At 41.3% G+C, this 19,145-nt stretch overlaps 1 protein-coding gene across 2 annotated transcripts in view; it reads left to right on the plus strand.

Moving 5' to 3' along the window:
* Positions 1 to 19,145, plus strand: part of TENM1 (teneurin transmembrane protein 1) — a 252,595-nt gene that overhangs the window by 205,841 nt on the left and 27,609 nt on the right. For both annotated transcript variants that reach the window (XM_075720809.1, XM_075720810.1), the window contains one exon: positions 963 to 1,117. In XM_075720809.1, coding sequence (XP_075576924.1) covers positions 963 to 1,117 — 155 coding nt within the window. The remainder of the gene's footprint in view (positions 1 to 962; positions 1,118 to 19,145) is intronic.

The following is a 19,145-nucleotide window of genomic DNA, read 5'->3' on the forward strand; positions in this document are numbered from 1 at the left end:
AAAAAGATCTTACTTACAGTTCGTGCAATATAGAAAAGTCTAACAAAGTGAATGCAGGAAGAACTGGGGAGAAAGTTTTAGACTGGGACAGACCAGGGCCAGGCATGACTTGTGACATGGCTGCACCCCACACTGCTGGTGGGAGATAGCAAGCCCTCTGTTCCTCAGTTTTCCCACTGAAATAGAGAAGACCATGACCTTCCTTCGCATAGCCCTCGCATCTGTTTCAGGGTCCATCTCTCCTCTGCAGCGCAGTGCAGCAGTGCTGCAGCTATTGCAGATCCCAAAGTGGGAGAACTGTGCTAGCTCCTGCTGAAGCCCGCTGTTGTCATGTGGCTGCTTCCAGTATGTGACCGTCATCTTGGGCAATACTGCACTGCAATGCATTCTGCAGCACAGATATTTCTTCTGCCTGCTAAGCAGGGCCTGCTTTGCACCGTCTATATGTATAGCCCGTATCACAACGAAAGTCTCTCTCGCTTTCTGTGGGTGCTTCTTCCTTGCTCAGATGCTCTGATAATTCAGACAGTACAGTAATAAAAAATATTTCCCTCTGATGAGAATTAAGAAAGTGAAAATGAAGAAAAATCAACTGTAAGATAAGTTTTTAGAAAAGCTAGTCTTGTCCCACTCTGTGATGGATGTGAAGCAAAGTTATTGAAGAGCCTTAAGTCTATGTATGTAAAATTAGATTACAAGCAAAGCCTCTGCTGTTTTGTTCTGTCTCTTCCTCGTATCTTCCTTCTTCCTCTGTAAGTCAAAGACAGTCTGATATATGGGTATGGTCTTTCCATACACAATTTGTATAAGCCTCAAATAAGCAGAGGGTAGAAAAAAAAAAGTCATACTTTTTTTTAATTGGCAGATTTTCAGAGTCCAGGAGGAGAGGAAACATTTTAAGCTCATACTTTTTAATCTAGATAATGTCAGTACTAACACTCTTACCCTTTCCCTTCATCCAGGTATCACTGTAGATAAGCATGGATTTATTTACTTCGTTGACGGTACCATGATTCGGAAAATTGATGAGAACGGTGTGATCACAACAATAATAGGTTCGAACGGCCTCACATCAACCCAGCCATTGAGCTGTGACTCTGGAATGGACATCACTCAGGTAGACACTTGGTTTTCATGTGTTGTCACTTTTCTACATATTGTGGAGACAGATAACTTAGTTTCCTGTACAAGGATTATATATCAGAATATGCTGGATGAATCAGATAATTCTGGACTGCACAGTATGGAGTAGATCTTCCATTCACATGATTATTTTAAGGTGTACCATATAAATGCAAAATTATACACTTGATTTTTTTTCCAGGACATGGCATATGAATGTGTAGAGTGACTTATATAAAGAATACATAATGCTTTAGAAAGTTGCTTACTAGTCTTGAGATATATCTTCTACGGAGTTTATCGGAAGTTTAGAGTGCTTTCCTTTAGTCCAGCATGCAGACTGATTTGCTTGAACTACTAAATGGAAAAAAAATGCATATTCTGTTTACATCTAAGTCTGTTCTAAATCATGGAGGAGCATTACAGTAAGTAATTACACAACAGCAGTATTGTAGTGAAGCTACTGCATTTCTATACATTTCTCAAAGTGCTTTTCAGTTCTTATTTCAAGAGCAGTGTAAAAGAAATTGGACTAAAGACACTTATCGCATCTATAGTTTATGCTAAAAAAGATATATAGATAAACATGAAGAAACATAAATGGTACTCTTGACCAGTCAGGGAGCCACACTTACAGATAGCACGAGGAAGGGATTGGCCTTTGCCCATAAACACTTGAATTAATCAGCTTCAAAATGGGATAAAAGCCGTACTTGAAAAAATCTTGAGGCATTCAAGTAACATACTACAGTTATATTATGGGCCGTGTAAGGTAATAACCCGGATCCAGTTAATTTTGCATTTCATTTTCTCCCTGCCCTTTTCTCAGTCCTTCACAACTGGAAAATCACAGTTAAAATAAAGTGTGTAACAATGGTAAGAGCTTGTTCCTCGTTGCTAAGTAGACTTTGAGTAATAGCGGGTGACTATGATCTTGTATTCACGTACATGAAGAACGTGGGGTCAATGTTTTGGGTAGTTCTTACCAATTTTCACAGGGGCAAACGATGGAATCTAATGCTGCTGTCACTGAAGCACTTGGGGATTTTATTAGTAGAGTCAAAACAGAAAAACATGTTCTTGTTCGATTTCACCTTTGACTGCACTCTGAGTACTGGCAAATGTGGGGAGGGGAACCTCAGCTTCCCTGTTCCCAGTTCGGTTCCTGTTCCCAGGATAGACAGGCCTTTGTATTCTCTCTGGTCCACTAGACACATAATTAATTATTCCATGTAAAGGAGGACAGGGTCAGCTGGCTTAGTTGCGCTAAACCCAAGCTTAAACTAGCCTAGTAATTGTCTTAAAATCATATGGCTTCTGGGCACCTTGGCTTCTGCTCTGGCACCTCTTCTTGCAGGCTAGCCAGTCCCGCAGCTGAGCAGGAGCCCGCTACGGCAAGCAGTGCTCCCCAGCTGGAGGCACTGACTCTCCGCTCCATTGCTACGCACCAGCTGGCAGGAGCGATGCTTCATGGAACTTAAAGCTGCCTGAAGCACGTTTGCTTGCTTCTTGGATACATACAACAACTGCCTGGGGCATCAATAACCAGATTAGAGATCTCTGAGGTGCAGGGAACGGTGCCAGGTGCAACGTCTGCTCCCTGCCTTCTCCTTGTGATCTGCATCTCAGGCTGTACAAATAATTGCTTTACTGGCCGTGTAATGTGCGGCTGTGTATTTATGTTCAAATTTTTGCTCGTTTTGCTCAGTAACAAAATGTCTCACTAAATCTGAAATGGTGAGTTTTGATGGTTTTCAATTCCTTTTAAAAAATGCAAATACCCTTTGGCAAATAAGTTGCAGCAGGGGGGTTGGCAAATGCAGAAACAAAATGATTTTTTTTTTTTTTTTTACATTAAAATGAAATTAAAAAGGTAAACTTTTTGGTAGGCTGGCTACTTGCCAGAAATGGGTTTAGTTTACCTTACTCCACAACACAGTTCCAATGCCATGGAGAACGGGCTTCTGCAAAATCCTAGTAAGAAAAAGCATGCCATAGCACAAATTCTTCTTCATATTGCTCTCAGGACATCAGCACTCAGCTTGGGTAGGGCCTTCTTTTCACAGAAGCAGAAATAAACTTTTTTTTTTTCCCCGTGAACAATCCAGGTGCTTCCATGCTGCAGCACCTACCAGAAACTGTCGCTGCATGCTTCTCAAAATTTTGCAAATGTTTCAGCATTCTAGGAAATCAAGATATGTTCTTACCACATAGATTGAGATACTCTTCAGATAAATTGAGAATGCGTGCCAGAAAATATTCTAAACAACATAATAAATGATGGCATGTTAAAGTGTCCCTAAAAAGTGGCCAGTCTCATCTTCTAAGTATAGTAATACTTGCTGTATAATTTTCTGTCACTGATAGGTGAAGTCACGTTGACAATCTGCAGTACAGATGTACATGTAGCTTTTGGAAGCATTTCTTGTTTGGAGGATTTGTTTTGTGGGGGTTTAAGTGAATCTACTTATTGGAATTTTTCACAAAATCCATACTTTTGAGGTTTTTCACATACACAGTAAAACACAGACACGAAATAAATGCCGAGAATGCATGTTCTGAAAAGTAACTGTATCAAATTTGCTCAATAGTCTTTTTCCAAAATTGTTGCTGATGCCCAGAAAATTCTATGAAATAATCACATCCCCTTGAAGTCAAGCATGTTAATCTGAAATTATATCAATGAAAATAAGGGAGTGATATTTTCACTTAGTCAGAAACAATTGTATATCCTTGCAAGACTGCTGAGTTTATTCCAGAATGGCATAAACATAAATGAAAAATGCATTTGGCCCATCTCCACTTAAATTGTTTTTTGGCTAAATTACAAATGGCATTTACATCAAGAGAATGTGGGTTGCTCACAAATTGTGTGTTTAGAGGGACTTATGAAATAGGTTAATGAAATCAATTCTCAAAGCTAAATTTGTTCTGACAATAAAATCAACAACTTGCTCAAAATCAATATTTCTTGATTTACCAAAGTACAAAAATGTACTCTTGAAGTAACCACATAGAATAACTGCCCATTGCGAAAACTACCATAAATGACAAACTTTCACTTTAAGGCATTCACTTTAATAAATGAGTTGATTATGAAAGGGTTTAATCATTTATTCCAATATCAGTTTTGATGGAAACACTTCTTATTAATCATTCTGTGTTTGTTATTCACCACCTTCTCATTCTTAAGCATAGTATTCTGCATTCATAACAGGGGGAGGGAAGGACAGCTGGGGTTGAAAAGATTATGTGTTGTGGCAAATAAACCACCAAGCTCTGACTAATTACTTCGATCTCATACTTCACTGTGAGGATGTTAATCTGAATTTAGAAGGAAAAGGACATTCGGTTGACATGTTTATATGGTATGCCAGCATTCTCAGTACTATTTCAGCATTACAGAACTTGGATGACTTGTCTTCTCAGCGCAGATGATTTTAGTGTTCTTCAATTAGTTAATAAGGAGCAAATCTAAAGAAAATGGCTCTTCAGAGCTAGGATTATGAATATATATGTGTATATACTCAACATTCACCGTTGATGCCAGAATTTTAGCAGACACCTACATTAAAATCAGTTATTCCAGTATCTTTCATTCTGATAGTGCTGGTCATATTTTTTGAAAATGCTGCCTCTGAAACCCTGAATACTACAACGTGAACAAGAGCTAAATTTTAAAGGCAAAATATTTTTCAAGAATATCAAAAGGTGGTGTTGGTCTTCATTTGTTCTGTGATTTTTTAGTATTCACCTCGCTAATCTACAGCACCCAGAATCTGAATGCTGGACTTTTCAGATGAGTGCCCCTGCTGCTCGGTCCTTGGCTTCTTCTAAGCCTGGCTCCCATTCTTCATTTCTTCTTTGGAAGCTGTTTTGTTTTAGGTTGATTAAATGAATAATAAACCCACGTTGAACCTTATACTTTTGCATCTGAGCTGGAGGCCCCATGGACTGAGCTAGCTGATCTCCCAGCTGTACAGTCTACTGAACATCTCCTTCTGTCAAATTGAAGCCCGGCTGAAGAGAACAGAATTACCTGCTACATCTCCTACCTTCCCCTTCGGATAGGAAGACTATTGTAGGTACTCTAAATCAGGGACATAAGCGTTGGCCTAAAATACTCCTACTGACTTCTGAAATCGCTGCACTGTTGACTGCTCTGCGAACTTGCACCAGTAGTAGGCTAGCTGGGGGGACCACCCCGCAGCAGGACCTGTGGCAGGGCCTCCTTGCCACAAGCTGCAACAGGAGTGCTAAGGGAGGAGACTGGGATGGAGAGTGAAAGAAGGAAAAGAGAGGGGAATCATCATTCTGTCTCACTGCCTGGTGAATTTGGGCTTGATCCTGGTCTAGATCAGAGGCATCTCTAGGTTGCTCTTTTTCTCAAATGTGCACACTCTTGTAGCGTTTGCTGCATCCCTAGGGTATACAGGCATTTTTTAGCCTGGTTATTGATAGCAAATGAGAGCACATTGTGTGGCTATGTCTGTCGGTCTGTCAGTATTCTTTTCTTCATAGTAAATCAAAATCTTGGGCCAATTTCAAACAAATTTGTAGACAAACACCAGCCTTCACAGCATTTAAATGCCTACGCATTCCATAAAAATTATTAATCCAGTTGGAGAAGAGAGACCTAAAGTGCCCTTTCAAAAGGAAATATTGCAGCATGAGCTTTCTTTTATTAAACTCCAGAGATTCCACTCAGGATCTAATAAATGCTCCATTCACAGGAAAAGCTTCATTTGGTGCTTGGATCTTATTAAACTCCCAAGTCAGTCAGCCATGAGACGGAAGTCCTTAGGAAACCAGACTTCATTAGATCCAGTGTTCATAGAAGTTACATTGACGTTGTGGGAGGTTTTGTGTGAAAGTAAAAACACTTCAGCTCAGCTTGAGCGATAAGCTTCGCTTCCCTTCTGCCTCCATTGCTGTGGTGAAAGCTGAGGAGAGAATTAGCAGATATTTCTACCATCTTGCAATTTCATCCTGTATCTTTCCTCCCATGAGAAATATGTGGGCTGAATTTCCACCGCTCTGAACCTCAAGTCATTTATATCTGTGCGAGTGGTAGCAGTTAGTATTTGGGGAGTGTTTAAACCAATCTCGAGCACAGTCCCTGCAAATACAGAGACCAAACATTTGCAAGGCAACAGAAAATGAATCCGAAGAGCTTTCTCTTAGCCTGTAACCATGGCCTTGTTCTTGTGCTGATGTCAGTCCCACTGGGCATGAGTCTGTGCCAAAGCAATAGCTCCAGCCTGATTGATGATGTTAATAACTGTCACTGCTGTGTTCCAAAATGAAAGGTCTGGTTTGAAGACTTTTTCTTGACATTTGTTCTTCATCAGCTTTTGTTCAGCAGTTCTCCACATGAGGGAACCATCTATACTGTGTTGCTTCACATAAACTTCAGTGACACTGCAAAATGTTTTGCTCCCTTATAAAAATGTGGAAGTGTTACTTACATAGGCAATTTGCTTGCATGGGTCAAATTAAAAGGCAGATTTCTGGAACAGGGTTTAAAGGCAACCCACACATGGCAAGAATGCCACGTCCTGGACAGCCTACTTTGAATGATGGAGGAGAGGGGAGAGAGCAGGAAGTAATGCTGTTGATTACCTACTTGAAATAGTGAAGTGAGAAACAGAATGCTGGGAAGCAGGACTAAAGATGAGCAGAATTGCTTGAAAATTTAGTATATAGCTCAAAAATGGAAACACTGACATTGGTCCCGCAGTCACAAGTGCTGCGGGCACTCCCCACCGGCATCTGCACAGGCGCAATATGCTTCAGTGGCATTGTGGAAGCCTTTTGAGCAGAACAAAAAGCTCCCGGGACATGGTGACCTCACTTGAAAGCAGCAATGAGGGTCGGCTCATCGGAGCAAGCACAGCCTGAACAGAACTTTCACTGCGTACGTTTGGAGGCAGGAAAGGAAAATGTGAAAGACAAAAATATGATCTGATGAACGGGTGAGAAACAGGGGGAGCGAGCTGCCAGTATAAAAACCAAACTGATTCTAGGCTGAAGTACTTTTAAGCCAGGTTGAGAGTAGGAAATCACAAAGGAACTGCAGGGTTACAGGGAGCCAATTAATTAATTAGTATTGCAGGTCGGAGGAAGACACTATCCTTTTAGGTGTTTCTCCACATACCCGACAGTACGTACTGCATTCTTGTAAGAGCAGAAAGCGCAAAAAGCTTTCTCATTGGCTTTTTTTAACACTAGATGTGTAATATTCTAATTGTGTTAGAGCGCTGAATGCCATCAAAAAGCAACAACTTTGTTTTCACTGTAGCAAAATACTGCATAACTACCCCTGCTGTCGATTTACTTTTAGTCCTCTACCTGTGTGAGGCTTTTGATACACTGTTCTAGTTATGTGTAATTAATGTTTCATAAATATTCCAAATCTCTGAACTGTGTTTTTCAGTGCTTTGCAGAAACATGTTTTATGTGTATTCGTGAAATCGCTGAACAAAAAGCTCACAAAGCAGAAATGACAATTTATAGGCCCTTTAATTTTTAGTTGTGGTCTTCCCTTACAGAAGAGTTTCAGAGCTTTTTTCTTTTTACAAAAGATCTTTATTATTTTTTTTTCTAATTTTTGCTGCATGAAGGAGCCCAGAAAAGCTGTTCTTTTTTTCCAGTATAAAGTTGTCTTATTCTCTGGTTCTTTTCACTCTGCTGCTTAATTTCACGTCCTTTCTTCTCTGGCTTTGCTGGAGTACCAGAGAAGCTAACTAGAGTGGAAATCGTGGCCCCAACAAGATCAGCAACTGGTTTGCCACTGACTTCAGTGGAACCAGCGCTTCTCACTGGGTGCTTTTCCAAGCTTAACTGAGAGGGTGGTGAGTGGCAAGCATGTAGCAAGGAGCAGCTCTATCCTAAGAGAATGTATTTGTTTCTGAAAAACAGACCAAAATAGGTAATGGACAGAGCCTTTGCTGAGGCATCTTTTCAAAAATGAGCCCCCTCCCCAGGTAATTAAGTGTTAGTCTTTGGAAACCATAAGCCTATACAAAATAATAGCATATGAAGGAACAAGCAGTCACTAGTATCCATACTTTGAAGCAAAACCAAACTGAAAGCCTTTTTAAAAAAGGATCTTTGGGTAGAAGATAAAATAATCTTTTCCCAGGGGTAGAGGAGAGGTTAAGTAGCCTCTCTTTAACAGGAACTGAGAGAAAAGAGGCTCATAGGATTAGGATCTCAGGTGGAAAAAAGTCTGTGAGAGCTCATGAATCAAACTTGTAGGTGTATAATGTGATTTTTAGAATATCAAACAGAAAGCAGGATGGTTTCATCACAGCTAATTTATATTCTAATCAAATTATTCTATCACTGAATTTGAAATATTAGTCATAGAAGCAAGATAGCATGCAATGAAGTCACAGTGCAATTTCTTCCTTAAAGCCTGAGTGCTCTTTTTATATTGGTCACCTGCAAAACACCAATTTATTTCAATTATCTGCCATAAATAATGCATTACTACTGAGTAAAAGACTATGTGCATTTTAATCAACTCTTCCAGCGATTGTATCCTTTTCTTTGAATGTTGAGGCAGGGAGTGTTAGACACTTGATGGTGGAGTGACAGAGACATGACAGGCCTCTGCTCATGACTTTTCTCTTACTTTTTGCTATACAGAGCCAGATCTAAATTGTTTTTTTAATCATTTGTTTCTAATGAGAAATTGCAAGAAGGAAGAAATCGGGTGGCTGGCAAGAAGGTAGCAGCTCAGCCCTGGCTGCTCTCAGGTGCACCTTCGCAACTAACAGAAACCCCCATGCTCACCAAATGCTGTCTGCGTGGGCACAAAGCCCCCGTACGTATCCACTCAGCAATACCGACACATCCAAGTTGCCCTGCCACCCCCGGGCTTCCTCCAGCTCGCCCACCGTCCTCACCCGGCCAAGGCCCTAGGGCACAGCCCAGCTCCCCAAACACCTGATCCTCTTTTAGCTCCCCGGGGAAGGGGTTCCCAGCTAAGAAGCCTGGCTCGTTTCGAGGCTCTCCTGTCAGTCTTTCCCAAGCAACCAACTTACCTTTTTATTCTTTATGCGCAGGTAGCCTTTGATTATCTCTCTCATTTAAATATGGTTTCAGTACGATGGAGTCTAGCCGATGAGTTATTTGTGGCAGAGGCCTTGTGTCTGCTGTGCTGAATTACACTGCTGAAAATGTTTAGCGCAGCTTCGCCAGACTGGTGGGAGTCTGCAATGGGTTGAGACGTATCAGTGTCTACATCTGACTGTTTTCATTTGTTGAGGAGACATGGTGGACAAAATGTATGCGTGAAGAATATGTATACAAATAATATATACCTATAGATGCATATATAACTATGTCTATATACATATATATATGTGGTTTCTACTTATACTGCAGAGCTGCCTTAAGTAATTGGGTAGTGAAAGCTGGTCCCTGAAAAAAGAAAATCCAAGCCCCAAGAAGGTCTGCTGGGAAAGGAATGTGGATGTTGATGGGAACATGCAGAGGCAGGCCGAGGAGACAATGCCCCTCCTTTTCTTCTAATCCAGTTGTTTATCCACATCCACTAATAACAAGGCCTGCCTGTGATTTAAGAAATATGTGCTTTGGTGGACGCAACTCCTACATTAGCCATATTTTTTTAAGATTGTCAGGGCTGGTACTGCATGTATGTTGCTCTCCTCTCACCAGCCAAACCTTCACGCATCTGTGGGGTGAAGGACCTCCCACAGATGCAACAGATTTTGTGTGTTACAAAGTGAATAACAATAATAACCAAGCTTTATGTGGAGCTGTCTTTCCTGCCTCTATTCCAAGCCTTTCATATTGCCCAGAGTATTCTGATCTGGGCATTTGGAAGTGTTGCACAGCATTAGGGGGAGGGAGACCAAATGGGCTGGCAACAGTCTGGAGTTGGAGTACAGGGCAGGTTTGAGGCAGCAGTCACCAGAGGTGGTGGTGTCCTTCCTGCAGAGATGTTGCACGCTGCCAGGATAGAAATTATTGCATTGATTAGGTCAGAGGAAGATTGTCCTACATCTTAGAGGAGTGAGGACTGGTCTTTGGACTCCTGGTCTGCCTTCACGACAGCACAGATCAGGAGAAAGCATACAGAAATAAAGGCGTAAAACCAGTGTAAGTGAAAAAAAGCGATATAGGCATTTAATTCTGTTGTCAGGTCATTGAAATTTTACATAGCTGCTGCATTGGAAAGCTGTAAAAGAAAATGTGGGCATGGTTGTATGACTGAAAGCATTGCACCGCAATAACAGGCAGAAGTCGGGGGTCAAAAAAGCCAGCACAGTGATGCTTCTGGCCTGCAATTTGCTCCAGGTGCTAAGGGGAACCTGAAAGTCTGCAAATCCTGTCAAAACACCACTGTAGTAATAACAGCTTACAAAGGGAAGGACTTTGAAGTATGTCAGCACAAGGGAACTCCAGAGGGTGTTGTGCCCTTGCCGCCTGGGTACTTTGCAGGTCTCAAAGCTGGTTATAAACAAAGACTGAAAAGGTTTTAGTACCAAGAAGTGTTGCTTTGGAGGTATTAGTGATATCTCCAGTATTGTTATTAGGACTGAGTTATGCTCACAAGCTGCTGAAGTCAAACGAAAGTAAGCTGTGACAACCACAGAAAGTAGCATGGCAGGAGCTGCAGCCTGGGCAGTGACAGCTAAGAATGCCTCATTTCCTCTCTTCATGATACCGTGTTTGCTCCAGCATCTTTTCTACCCTTGTTTCTGCCAAGCAAAAAAAAAATGAAAAGACACTGTGTCAGTGGAGGAAAAAAAAATGCAAATGTTAAGACAGCAAGTGGTTGTATCCATTTGTAGGGTGCCATACAGAGGTTACATTTACAGCTGTGCTTTATGAAGTTTAGGCCACGGAGAGAGACGCAAACAGAATGACAGAGCGCCATTTTAGGCAGTATGTTACTCTGACAATAACATTCACATTTACAAACAAATTAGCTAAAAATGTCTGAAGGACATTCAGCTTTTACAAACTGGGCCTCGTCTCCTGCTGATAGATTCCTTTGGGACGGCTATGGCATGCAAAATGATACACTGCCTTGGAGAATAAATTTATGAAGTTTAGCAATGTAGGTCACATTGCAGGAAAATCGTAAATGTCTGAACATCACTCAATAGCCGTTCAATCAACTGCTCAAAGCAAAATGGAAAACTGAACAGCGTGTAGCTGTCTCTGGTGAGAACTGGGGAAAGTCATGATATGATGTAAAACCCTTTAGGTCCTCCATCCATATGTATTTCTTTTTTCTTCTATTTTTCTTGCCAGTTCAGAGTTCTATTTCTGTGTCCATATCAATAGTGACAATAAAACCAATGTGGTTTTTGCTGTTACTACTATGAACTATAATAAGTGTGTTGGGTGGCTCATGAAGGGTATGCCAAAAATTTGGGGAAGCAGGGGAGGGCAAATGGTTGAAACTTGGTATAAGTAGCCTAGTCATAAGGAACTAATTTCGTTGTGAAATGATTTTTGTATGCTCCCATCCAGAAGGACTGTATAATTTATGCTATTTGCTTCAGTCTTTTTGGATTTGGTCTGAAGGAATAAAGAAAAGACATTTTAAAAGGATGTTTCTAGATCTTCCACTGTCTAGAGATTTCTATTGCTTTCTAGGTCTAAAAATTGCTGAGAGCCTGAGATCCAGAGATTTAGAACTTTGCTAGAGATGTTGAGAGCCTTTGTGAAGACATCTAGTGCCTTTGTAGATCTGGGCCTTTCTAATCCAGAACTTTTTTGGAGCGGGGAAGGGGGGGCATCCATAGTGTTGTGGTTTAACCCGGCAGGCAGCTAAACACCACACAGCTGTTCACTCACTCTCCCCCTCCCCAGTGGGATGGGGGAGAGAATCGGAAAAAAAAAGTCAAATTCCTGGGTTGAGATAAAGACAGTTTAATAGGACAGAAAAGGAAGGGAAAATAATAATAATAATAACAACAACAACAATATACAAAATAAGTGACGCACAATGCAATTGCTCACCACCCGCTGACCGACACCCAGCCAGTTCCCAAGCAGCGATTGCTGCCCCCCGGCCAGCTCCCCCCAGTTTCTATACTGCCCATGATGCCGTATGGTATGGAATAGCCCTTGGGCCAGTTTGGGTCAGCTGGCCTGGCTGAGCCCCCTCCCAGCTTCTCGCTGGCAGAGCATGGGAAGCTGAAAAGTCTTTGACTAGTGTAAGCACTACCTAGCAACAACTAAAACATCCGTGTGTTATCAACGTTATTTTCATCCTAAATCCAAAACACAGCACTATGCCTGCTACTAGGAAGAAAGTTAACTCTATCCCAGCTGAAACCAGGACACGTAGCTTCTGGAGCATGTCTAGAGACTCACTAGATCTTTTTCCTGGGATGGTTTGGAAGCCTTGTAGAGCTTTTTCTCAGAGCCTACCTAGCACTTCTGCAGCCCTTTCTAGCTCAGCAGGTTTTTCTAGATCCAGCACCCTTATGGGCCCTTTCTGAATACAGAACTTTCCAGGGACCCCTTCTAGGGCCTCCTGCACGTCCCTGTCCCCCACCCCTTTTTTGTTGCTGTTTTGCAAGAGGCTTTGTACAGCTTTCCTGAGCCCTTCTAGGTCTGGAGCCTTTCTATGCCTTTCTAGATCTAGAGCTCAGCTACTGGAAATCAAAACCTTTATTCAGCTGATTAGAAATTGTTGGAAACCTAATTTCAGATGGACTTTTAAAATCTTTGTCTAGAGCCTTTTTGGAAGGCAAGAAAACCGAGTGCCTCTCCTTTTACAGCCAAGTTGTATCCATCCCAAGCTTGAGATACATTATTTAGTTGAGCGGTATTTCTTGAATTTTGCTTGAAAAAAACGTTAGCCCTAAACTTTATCCTTGTAGGTTTTTCTGGCACAGTCTGATAATGCGTATCCAAATATGCATCACAGCAGTAACCGATGCCTTTAGCTGACATAAATTTAAAGCAGAGTGCCTGCTTACAGTCTCAGACTAGAATCAAACACCCTCCAGTGCGTTTTCTTGCGAATATCTAATCAACGTAAATACTCACATAGAAGGATCGCTGCATGGAATGCAGTTGTCTTGTTTGTTCTGCAAAATGCAAGGTACCTAATTTTTTTTATTAGCTTTTTGAAGTCTAACAGCAGTATGTGTTTGCTTTCAATGCAGATGATAGCTAGTTAGATTGCATTCGTTTTGCTCAGCTGAAATATCTATTATGTAAATACTTGTGAAAAATTAGTTCCAGAAAGTCATGTGGTGATAACAATTAATCTTGGTACTAATTACCCAAATGATTCTATGATTCTATAATTTCTGTAAAAGTAAGGACTCGAGTTACTTCAGTTGCTTTTTCTGCCTAGAATTTTTTATATCCATGTGAAAAAAATATGTATAATTTAAAGATAAAAATCAAAATTTTCTATAGTTGTTTTGCTTTAACACTCTGCTACAGTTTAGTAAAGAATTAGTTCACTCTTACAATGGATTAAGAAAAGCTATTGGTATTGAATTGTGTATCATTGTAGGAATTTGCCATAGAAGATTCTTTTCCAACCTAAATGATTCTATGATTCTTAAGATGCCCTGCCATAAACCTGAATTGCAGAACATCTATTTTTCCCATCCTTCTTTCTTTCACTTGCAGAAATTGTGTTTGTGAGTTTAATGGTGTAACTCTTAAGGGAAAGCTTAAGTCACAGAAGTGAATTTGCATTTTCTTGTGAAAGCCATGGAGTTAGCATTTGTTCTGATCCTTGCCGGAATGTGTTTTGCAGCCCTGATGCAGCTGTGGCTCCTGCATGCCCGACTGGCAACCTCCCGGCAGCGGCTCCTCATCCTTCACTTCCCCCGGTCTCACTTTCTGCCCAGCCCTGGCGTCAGGGGAGCGCTTCCCTGAGGAGCGGTGCTGGTGTCGGAGACAGTTTCCTGGGCACATATCTGCAGGAAGTTTTAATTTCAAGAATTTAATTTAAATTTTAATTTTGAGTTTGACTCAGGATTCAGGGCAGAGTCAGAGTATTTGGGTGATATATTCACAGCGGCTGGCGTTGGCCAAAGGCAGGGCTTTCACTTTCTTTGCTTTTTTCAGTTTTGGAAATTTCATTTCTATATATCCTCTTTTCCTCTCAGTTTTGAGGCCAGATGCTTTTATGAACCTCAGTAGTTATTGGAAGCAAAAGACACCATAACATAGTAGCTCCAGCCTCCACTGTTCTCAAACGGCTTTTAATTACTCTCTCAATTAAAGCTTTTCAAGATCTTCCTCCCACCTTTTCTGCATTGGCAGCACGCTGGCTTTCTGTATCCAGAGCTTCTGAGCCCAAAATGGAAAGATGAAGCCAAAACTAGTGAGAGATTTATTAAGATTTATGGAACCTTACTCTTGTGCCGCCTCATCTGACATGTGTGGGACCTGGAAGCACAAGTTAGAAAGTGAGGCAAAATGGAAACAGTCCTGTTGTTAGCTAGATTTCCACCTGGTCCCGCTCCCTCCTTTTGGCCGTGCAAATTAACTGCAACGGTATGTTTGGAGGACTTCTATTCCCACTCCAGCGCTGGAGACATGTTTGGGTTAGGTTCAAATTCATGGTCTATTTTGGAATATTTTAATTGAAGAGTCTAAGATTCCTGCTCTCAGAGGTACCAACCTGCTCAAAATAGTTTGTTAATTCCTTCTGAGCATTTAACAAAGTATTTCTTTCATAGCCTGTATAAATCACGGGTACCATGTTTAAACAGACTTAAAGGGCTTAGGAGGCTAAGTCTCATTTATTTTCATAGTCAATGGGCTTATGTGATTCTGGATAATATTCCCTCTATTATTAATTAAAGACAGCATGAAACCTGTCCCCATAGAAATCAACTTTTCCTATCGATTTAGTAGACCCAAGATTCCTCATACAGTCTTCGAAGTTGGGAAGCAGAAAAAAAATCATAAAAAAGAAATTATGAAACAAGAAGAGAGCTGGAAAGTGAGAGCATAGCGAATCTTATGGCAAGCGAAGCGAGGACAAGCAGTGAAAACCGCTGGAGTGGTGCCTTGCCTTCGCGTTCCTGCGCTGGGTCCCTCATCCGCTGGAAATCATTGACGGCAAAGGCAGGTTGGCGGGGAGACTGCCCGAGCCGTGATGCTGGAGAACTGGTGGCCTCAGACCTCTGAGCTGCATCTCTAAATGTGCCACAGCTGCTTTCCCAGACCAGGGTAGAAAACAACGGTCATTAGGCTGCAAAACTCATTTATTTGGGTTTTTCACTGGGGAACGATGAATGCAGAGAGCGCAACATTTGTGAAGTTTAGAGGGACTGCTACAGCTGAACTGTGTAATTCTGAATTTTATAATGTGCAGTATCAGGAGCATGAGAAACAAAGGCTCCTCCGGCGTGGGGGAAGGCTATAATCCCACCGCGGGGAAGGGTTCCCCGGTGTCAGACCGCAGGAGCTGACTTGTGTCTTGGTGTGCCATTAAGAAAGAAGCTAAGCTGCTGAGAGGAGCTGACAGTGTCAGTGTCAACAAAAGAAAGAGCCCAGAAGTGAGAGCAAACTGACAGAAACAGATGAAAAAATATCCATGGTTGTCAACTGTGAGAAAATAGAGAGAAATACATGTAGGGAGACATCCTGTAAAAAGTTCAGGGAAGCAGAACCGGTCTCCTTCAGCCTTCTAAACTACACGCTCACTCCTGATGGACCGCCTGCGTGAGTCCTTCCTCGGAGCCATTTCTCTCGCAGAAGGAAGGAGAAAGAAGGGTTGGGGTGGGAAGAAAGAAAAATGCTGTTTAGAAGGACGTTGCAGTGAGTAAAAGGGTTTGGCCTGGAAACAACAGCTGAAGTGAGTATAAATAAGAGGAGATGAAAAAGGAAGTTAGCAGCAAAAGAGAGGTATGGAGGGTTTTACGATCAGGTCTGCAAATGCGTATCATAGAGCTGAATGAAGGCAAAGGTAGCATAAACAGAAGTACTTGAAGCTGAGCAGTACAGATAGGAAGTAATCCATCAGGACTATCAGAAAAATTTTGGCATGAATTTCATGCTACTACATGAAATGGAATCAAAGTAGACACGCAATGCATGGCAAGAAATCAAAGCGATGGTGAAGCCTTTTTAGGGATTTATGCAGCTTCTTTTAATCCATGATAAATGAAACTTATCCCAGTGAAATTTACCCCCGCAACCAAACAGTTAAGCTCTTGAAACCTGCATCTGCAGACAGGGATAAATTTTTCCCTCTTTACTTTTCTTACTTTGATATGAATGGTAGAATTTGTTTGATCTGATTTGTTTAAAATAGTACCAAAAATAACACAGCCGTAAAATGTCATGCAAAATGTGCAGGAAGTTTTAGCCATATGGTCAAAACCGAAAGTGAAACAGTATTCTTCACAAACTGACACTTAAATGTGTGTACGTGTGCGGGTGTGTATGTTTAAGAAATATGTAAGTGCAGGCCCTCCTATCAGTGCTACTTTGCAAAAAACTCACATTACTTATTTAGTTGTAAAGCTTTGCTGTGGGAAAAATACTTTAATATTTCAAAACCAGATAGGTAGGTAGATAGACGGTTATACAAGCACATGCATATTTTGCAAGAAAGAAACAAACAAAAAAAATACCCTTCGGGTCTCAGAGCTATTTAACTACCTAACTGTAGATCTCCCAGTGAAAATTCATTTAAACTGAAGCCACCTGAGTGCACTTTGCGTTTTCCAGAACAGTTGACATGAAAAAAAGTATTAGAAAGCCAGACCAGTAGGTGTTAATTTTGCACTTCTCAAACCAGAGATTGATTATTAGATATAGCTGGAGCCTTTATCTTGACAGTTAAATGCTGAATTCCCAGAAAAGTTGACACGTTAATACTTACATGCAAAAGGTCTCATTGCTCAAGGGTTCACTTGTTTCGGCAGTGATTTTCGTTGCATGTACTCAGCCTCCAGTGAACCAAACCAGAATTGTCACCTGAAAATTTCAGTGTGTGAAGAATGTGAGGTACTGACTGCTACTCAACAAACCTTGTCTGTTGGTTTATAATGGAATAATTGGCAATGCCATTTCTGTACACTGCTCAAAAAAAGAACCTGTTGAATATAAGAAAAAACACTTGCAATTGGCCCAATTATGAGTTACAAGAAAAATATACATAAATGGGAGAGGACTTTTTACAGGGCTTATGAAGTAGTGCTTCAAATTAAAGATTATATTAACTGATTTAATATTCTAATCCTAGCTGAGGTTTTGTCTGGAAAAACTTTTTAATCGGCACAGTCGTATCTGATGAGAATTGCAGCGTGTCTCTGTAATATGTTTATTGGCTCTGAATGAAGTACAACTGATGGGTTGGTCACAGAAACCTGCCAGAGGGCAGCTTGCTTTAAAAGAAAAGAAACAGCCGGTGACTTTTCAAGGTAACAGTGAACCTGAGGGTGCAGTTACACTTCAGCTTAAGCTGATTTAGGTGATTAGCTTTTAGCCAGCAAACTGTCCTGAACCTGCTCTCTGTAGGAGCACAGAAACACTGGCCTCGCTGCTGCGGGCTGTGCTGGCGGAGGGGATGGGCTGGGACTGCAGCAGCCTCAGCTTACACCAGTTGAAGATGCCTTGAAGTCTCACCCCGACAAGAACAGTGCAGATTTTTTTCTAGATCTGTGAAATTCCTCTTCAGATTAGGAATGCTCAGGGATTTGTGTGTATGTTTACTTTCAATTGGCCTATTTCACCTTTTTTTCCCCTCCAGTTGCACTAGCACAAGCTTGCAGTGAGCAGCAGCTGGTTTTTGTGCTGCAGTCTCCAGACAGGTACATGCTAGCTTTAATATTTCACCTGGGATTAAACCATTAATACATCCATGACCGCTTTAAACCCAGGAAGGAGAAGCTGTAGCCATACTTTCTGTGAGCTTTGCAGAGCAGAGAGCTAGGCAGAGGTTCTGGTGTAGTAACCAAAATTGTTTAGATGTTCTCAACTAAAATTTTATTTATTTTTACCATAATACCGCTAGATTTACAGATGTGATCATTGTGAAAGCAAATGTGCTTGCAGTTAACAGCTGTTAAGGCTAAGCTTTAAGCGCATTGCTGCAAGTGAAATGGACAGTTGCATAGAAGTTTATTCTATCTCAGTAAACCAAATCAGCCTTAAATCAAGCAGAGAAAAAGTTGTTTTGGCCCAAACCAGCCCCTGTTTATCTGCAAGAGACCAGGCATACCCACCCAGTGGGAGGAATTCAAATTATTCACTGGGCAAAGGCAGTGTGGCTGGTCCACGAAGGAACGCCAGCTATTAACACATGGCAGGTGCTGTGCAGAGTCATTATGGCAAAAATAGATAGTTTCGGCCCAAAGTTTTTATCACTAATAATCTAGTTACAGTGAATCAAAGATTATTTTTATAGCAGAGCAATCTGTGAAGGAGACCGTTAAAGTTGAAGGTGTCTGTTTCCCATTAAAAATAATCCATTTACTTTGATAGAGCAATCAAATGTTCTGCATTAAAGGTACATTCCAAGTATGTTTTTTTCCAAGTTTCCTGAAGATAGCCTTGTAGAGATTTTTATGCTAACTAAAGAGTTTTATTTGGTGTCCCAGTGAATTCCCAGCTGAAACATGAGCTAACAGCAGAGTGTAAACCGGCCCTAGCACAGCGGGTAGAATCTGGGCAGTCTCACACACCACAGAAATCAGCACCTTTATGGGAGGACTCTGCTTCCAACTGTTTCACCACATTTATCATCATTCGGAAGGACTCTACCACCTGGTTCAGAAGAGATCTTAAACCCAACAGCATTAGTCTTAATGCCAGTTATTACGCTGTCTAGTAAAATGGACTGGGCACAAGGAGGAATTAAATTACTCTGTGAGCCTTCATGATTGTGTGGTGCACCACATAACCACACAGGGCGAGACACGGGAGCCGCAATGCCCTCGCTTTATTAAAACATCAATTATCAAACCAGCAATGTACTTCTGGAAATGAAATTATTCAGGAAATACTGGTGCTCGAGAAAGGGAGAGACTTGGCCTCCAGCCTGG

Source organism: Pelecanus crispus, chromosome 13 (genome assembly GCF_030463565.1).
Source record: "Pelecanus crispus isolate bPelCri1 chromosome 13, bPelCri1.pri, whole genome shotgun sequence".
Taxonomy (NCBI): Eukaryota; Metazoa; Chordata; class Aves; order Pelecaniformes; family Pelecanidae; genus Pelecanus; species Pelecanus crispus.